The 6479-nt window shown below is 33.2% G+C and overlaps 1 protein-coding gene across 1 annotated transcript; it reads right to left on the bottom strand.

Annotated features, from left to right (window-relative positions):
• Nucleotides 1-316: 316 nt before the first annotated feature.
• LOC137653275 (actin, alpha cardiac muscle 2-like) lies at nucleotides 317-1455 on the bottom strand. Its single transcript, XM_068386645.1, has one exon. The coding sequence runs from the start codon at nucleotides 1448-1450 to the stop codon at nucleotides 317-319; it is 1134 nt and encodes a 377-aa protein (XP_068242746.1). The 5' UTR covers nucleotides 1451-1455.
• Between the last annotated feature and the right edge of the window lie 5024 nt (nucleotides 1456-6479).

A 6479-nucleotide genomic window follows, 5' to 3' on the forward strand; every position in this document is an offset into this window, starting at 1 on the left:
ACATTTGTAGAATTCGTATTTTGTAGTGTATGAGCACCTATCCCATTGTAATTACTTTGAAAAGATGCTGTAAATCAAACTAAGAACTTTTCCAAACTGTGCTTGTGGGACAAAATTGTAAATATGATGAAGTCAAATAATTCCATAATAATTACATGTACACTGATGTGAGAGAAAAATATAACCCAACATCTAAGAAGTAGATATAGTACTTATGCAGTAGGGCAGTAAAGCGAAAGTGTACTTTTATTAAAAATATATTATATGTTCTTCAACTCTACCTTTTAAAAGGAAAGATGATAATGTATTTAGATATTTAGAAGCACTTGCGGTGGACAATGCCGGGGCCAGACTCATCGTATTCCTCCTTGGTGATCCACAAGGCCTGGAAGGTGGACAGAGAACCAAGGATGGAACCACCGATCCAGACGGAGTACTTCCTCTCAGGGGGAGCGATGATCTTGATCTTGATGGTGGATGGAGACAGAGCAGTGACTTCCTTCTGCATTCTGTCAGCAATACCAGCATACATGGTGGTACCACCGGACAAGACAATGTTACCTAACAGATCCTTCCTGATATCAATGTCGCACCTCATAACTGAGTTGTGGACGACCTCATGAACACCAGCTGCTTCCATACCGAGGAAGGAAGGCTGGAAGAGAGATTCAGGGGCACGGAAACGCTCGTTTCCGATGGTGATGACCTGACCATCAGGAAGTTCGTAGGACTTGTCGATGGAGGAGGAAGCAGCAGCAGTGTTCATCTCACTCTCGAAGTCCAAGGCGATGTAGCAAAGCTTCTCCTTAATGTCACGGACGATTTCACGTTCAGCGGTGGTGGTGAAGGAGTAGCCACGCTCAGTCATGATCTTCATCAAGTAGTTGGTGATGTCACGACCAGCCAAGTCCAGACGGAGGATGGCGTGGGGAAGAGCGAAACCTTCATAAACGGGCACCATGTGGGAGACACCATCACCAGAATCGCAAACCTCACCAGTGGTACGACCAGAGGCGTAGAGGGAGAGGACAGCCTGGATACAAATGTAAGTGGCGGGCATATTGAAGGATTCGAACATGATTTGAGTCATCTTCTCACGGTTGGCCTTTGGGTTGAGGGGAGCCTCAGTAAGCATGGTGGGGCACTCCTCAGGGGCAACGCGGAGCTCATTGTAGAAGGTGTGGTACCAGACCTTCTCCATGTCATCCCAGTTGGTGATGATACCATTTTCGATGGGGTACTTAAGGGTGAGGATACCTCTCTTGCTCTGGGCCTCATCGCCAACGTAGGCGTCCTTCTGACCCATACCGACCATCACACCCTGGTGACGGGCACGGCCAACGATGGAGGGGAAGACAGCTCGGGGAGCGTCATCACCGGCGAAGCCAGCCTTGACAAGACCGGAGCCATTGTCGCAGATGAGTACCGCGGCCTCTTCGTCGTCACACATGGTGGTGGTTGTGATGAGATATCAGAAAATCTGAAAGTTTGGAGAACACACTTTAGTTTATGCGACTTTTTTTATATAACGCCAAACTAAAGGTCAGTGAAATTAGTTAATAGGTTAAAAACATTAATATATATGAATGTTTATGTATTGATACATATGCTTATATTGTATTTGCATATATACACCACATGTATATACACATAATTATCCACCTCCCATTGTGATCGAACCCTAGTCTATTCAAAGGAAAGGCAAAGTATTTATTAATCACGCCAGAGTTCTTTTAGGACTTAAGATGGCGTTATTGATAGCTACTTTGCCTTTCATGTGAAGAGACTACGATTCTATATAAATGTAAAGTAGAAATATATTTCTGCTGAACACGATATTGTATAGATTTTATTCACGCATACTTACACACAAACACGCACACACACACGCACCCATACACACGCACACACACACGCGCTTGCTTGCTTGCTTGCATATATATATATATATATATATATATATATATATATATATATATATATATATATATATATATATATATATATATATATATGTATGTATATATATATATATATATATATATATATATATATATATATATATATATGTGTGTGTATATATATATATATATATATATATATATATATATATATATATATATATATATATATATATATATATATATATATATATATATATAAACAGGGTAAACAAAAATCACATAAATTTATTATTTATGACTAAACTAAAACGGAATGCGTAAGAAAAATGTAAGTGTAACAGCTGTACCGTTAAATTGCTGTATCATGGTAAAATCACTGCGTGTAGAAAATTGTATGTTAAAAAGTTTATTTTCATATATTCCTTAGCTATGCATGTATTTATGAAGTTATATTTCTACTTCTTCTTTTTCTTCTTTGTCTGTATCTTTTCATACTTGTATGTGGTGTCGATGTTTCTGGCCAGCGTTCTCCATCTACCTCTGTCCCACACTTCATCACCGGTTAATCCCTTTGATCGAAGGTCATCCTTGATACAGTCCATCCACCTTCGCTTTGGTCTCCTTCTCCTTCTCGTTCCCTGTACCTAAATTTCCGTCACCCTCCTCCCAATATACTGTTCATCTCTTCTCATTTTATGAAATTATGCTGATTTATTCATTTTAAAAGATTTAAAAGTTCCTTGCATTCAAATTCAGTTTCAACATCAATGAAATAGAATGGAGTTAGATAGCTGACAGAGTGAGATGTTAAAGTCTGTTTGAAATTATTAGGTTTTTGGTCTAGAATTAGAAAATATAGAGCAGACCCAACTTCTACTTTGTGTGCAAAATGTTATTAAGTGACGAAAAAAAATCATTATAACTTTTGAAAATACATTTTTTAGTATTTTTATTTATAATGGGCAAGGATATTATGAAATATATTGTAAACCACTTATAAAATAGACTATTATAGATGTAATTATTTTTATTCTGCTCGGACTAGAGTTCGAATCAATTTAACCAACCTGTTTCTTTCCTTGAGTTTCAGAGAATTCGTTTTTTACGTAACTTTAAAATCAGGCCAACTCGTGAGTTGTTTCTTTATTACGATTTGGAAATTGACCTTTGTACTTATTTTTATTATTTGCTCCTTACGTGGGCAACAATGATGTATGATGGACAACTATGAATGTAAAGTTAATTAACCACAATAAGCTTGATATTACGACAGTCCATAATTATTTCCTGTTACATTAGTATTGACTGTTTTTATGTACTGCCATGTAATTTATAATTAATTTACATAAACTGAATTAAATTTCCATAAACTAAATGGAATTTCCTTAAACTAAATGGAATTTCCATAAACTAAATTTTGCTCTTATGTATGAAAATCATTCTCACTGAAATTACAGAGTTCCATGTTGATTAAAAGAATTATTTATTATTATTTTTTTTACCTATGGTAAAACGCTTTGAATCTGCTCTTTATTTATTTTGAGTACATTCTATCTATTCGTTCTGTTATGCAAAGACAACTTGTTGTTCTGTGTCAGGTGTTTGAACCCTAACGGTGCCATGATCGTCCCCTTACGCAACAAGTTATATATAATGTACATCATTCTGTAGGTTAGTTGGTAAGAAGTATATCGGAATCAGTAGCAGATATGTGTTGCTTCGATTACTCATCTATTGATATCAGGATGATTCCACACATTTAGGTTGAAATAATCGTGATATTCATCAAACGTTGTTTTAATGTTTTGAATGTTTTAACCAAGGTGTTTTTATGAATTCATAATACGACCTTGTTAAAGTGTATGTATATATATATATATATATATATATATATATATATATATATATATGTGTGTGTGTGTGTGTGTGTGTGTGTGTGTGTGTGTGTGTGTGTGTGTGTGTGTAATTTTTTTATGTAACTTGTTATTAATGAAAATATTAATTTCATAATTTTGATGATATATTTACGCAAATGTTATTCATTCAACAATGGACCTTTATAAAAGGAAAAGATTGCATTACTTTAAAAATTATCACATCAAGTGACCTACCACTTATGTAAACTAATAATTTATCCAATCAAAATTCGAGCTTTAAGAATATCATTACTCGAAACTTGAAAGAAATTAACAATTCCCTGTAATTTACTTCCACCGTAGAATAATATACAAGCAAGGTGGCAATCTTATCAGTCAATCACTTTAAATTAACACTTCCACTGACATATCCACTGAAGTTTCACTCGCAATTAACCTGTTACTTTATAAGTTACCTGCCCAACGGAGAGTCTCGAGAGCGACTAGCTTACTCCTTAGGTTTCGGGCCCTTAAATACAGTAGCAGAGATCCGGTGACCCTAACATTACTGGAATGTGTGAAATCGAGCCAAGCGATATCCAATGTAATTCCTAAGCCTTCAAACAAGTTATGTAATCGAACTAGTTTTTTTTCAATTGGGCTCTGCCAATGTACTACTGTTGCATAGTTGAGTAGATCTGGTTGTTTTTGGATGCTAGCAGCTAGAACGATAAGGGGTAGGGGGGTTAGGAGGTGCTACATCGGGAGGGATCCGTAGTAAGTTTCATGAAACCTGTAACCTTTTTTTTTTAGCACAAGATTCTGGCTACGTTTCATGGGTTGTTTATACGAGGGTCCAAAACCCTCGAATGTTAGGGATACACGTGCCGTGTTGAGCGCTGGCTAGGTTTGTTTACTGTAGCCGTGGGTCAACCAGTAACAGGCAGTTTTTTTCGTTCACTGTTTCTTGAATTGTTGCTATGTGCAATGGAAATATTAAGGTATTATTAAAGTAAAACTATATGTTTATATGTCTTGAAGTTCGCTTCGCTCTTTCATATATTATATGCAAGAATATCTGACTGAAAGGAAGATAACTGTAAATTACAATCGTTATTAATTGACTTGTGATTCTATTTTTTCAGTAGAAATACTTTTCATCATTATCTTCAAGATTCACAATCACGCTATTCTTGTCAATAATTCATATAATGTAAAACGCTTAGGTTTACTTAAGTGTCCAGAGAAGGATAAATGGGTCGTATCTTATACTGTAGAAATATGACGCTACGCTTCTCTCTCTCTCTCTCTCTCTCTCTCTCTCTCTCTCTCTCTCTCTCTCTCTCTCTCTCTCTCTCTCTCTCGTAATTTCTATAGGTTGAAATTAACTCCCAAAATAATATAATCTCGTGTTATATTAAGTATGGGTATACAGAAAAGACTTCACATGATATATATATATATATATATATATATATATATATATATATATATATATATATATATATATATATATATATATATATATATATATATTTATATGTATATATATACTGCATATATATGTGTATATATACATATGTATATATATATATATATATATATATTTATATATATGTATGTATGTGTATATATATATATATATATATATATATATATATATATATATATGTATATATATACTGCATATATATTTATATATATACATATGTATATATATATATATATATATATATATATATATATATATATATGTATGTATATATAGATATATATATATAGATATGTATATATATATATATATATATATATATATATATATATATAAATGTATGTATATGTGTATATATATGCATATATATATATGTATATATGTATATGTGTGTATATATATATATATATATATATATATATATATATATATATATATATATATATATATATATATATGTATATATATATATATATATATATATATATATATATATATATATATATATATATTATTTTAAATTATCAGTGGATGATAGGCCACTGCAGAACGAAGGCCTCATACATGTCCTTCTACTCAAGTCTGCTTATGGTCTGTTTATGCCTCTTTATATATGCAAATTTTCTTAGCTCGTCAATCCATCGTCTTCTCCTGCTTCGTTTGTAATCTCTAAAATCCTATTCTGTTATTCTTAATGTCCCTCCATTGTTTGTCATTTTCATTGTATGTCCTTCCCATGTCCATTTCTTTTTCTTACATGTTAGAATATCATGTACTTTAGTTTGCTGTCTTATTACGCTATGTTGCTCTTTTTTCTGTCTCGTAGTGTTAATCCCATATGAGTTGTAAGTAGGTTATGTAAGTCTCCAAGTCTCTAATGCAGAAGTTAATACTGGTAGGACTATCTGATTAGATATTTTTCTTGTTAGGGAAAATGACATTTTACATTTCATAATCTTATTTTGTTTACCATTAGCTCTCCATCCCATGCTTATCCTTCTTTTAATTTCGAATCTCATGTCCTCGGGAATCACTTACTGTCTGTCCTAAGGACGTATATTCATTAACAATCTCTAGAGGTTCATCCATAAGCCTTATTTGTTGTCTCTTTGCATTTTCATTGAACATATCTTAGTTTTACTTATATTCAATTTCAGCTCCACATTTCTGCTTTCCTTATTCAAATCTTCTGTCATCTTGCAATTCATCCTATGGTTCATTAAATAG

The sequence above is a fragment of the Palaemon carinicauda genome, chromosome 14 (assembly GCF_036898095.1).
Source record: "Palaemon carinicauda isolate YSFRI2023 chromosome 14, ASM3689809v2, whole genome shotgun sequence".
In the NCBI taxonomy this organism is placed as follows: Eukaryota; Metazoa; Arthropoda; class Malacostraca; order Decapoda; family Palaemonidae; genus Palaemon; species Palaemon carinicauda.

What these genes read in the sequence shown, in the direction of transcription:
- LOC137653275 (XM_068386645.1), bottom strand. Translation starts at nt 1,450, where the DNA reads ATGTGTGACGACGAAGAGGCCGCGGTACTCATCTGCGACAATGGCTCC.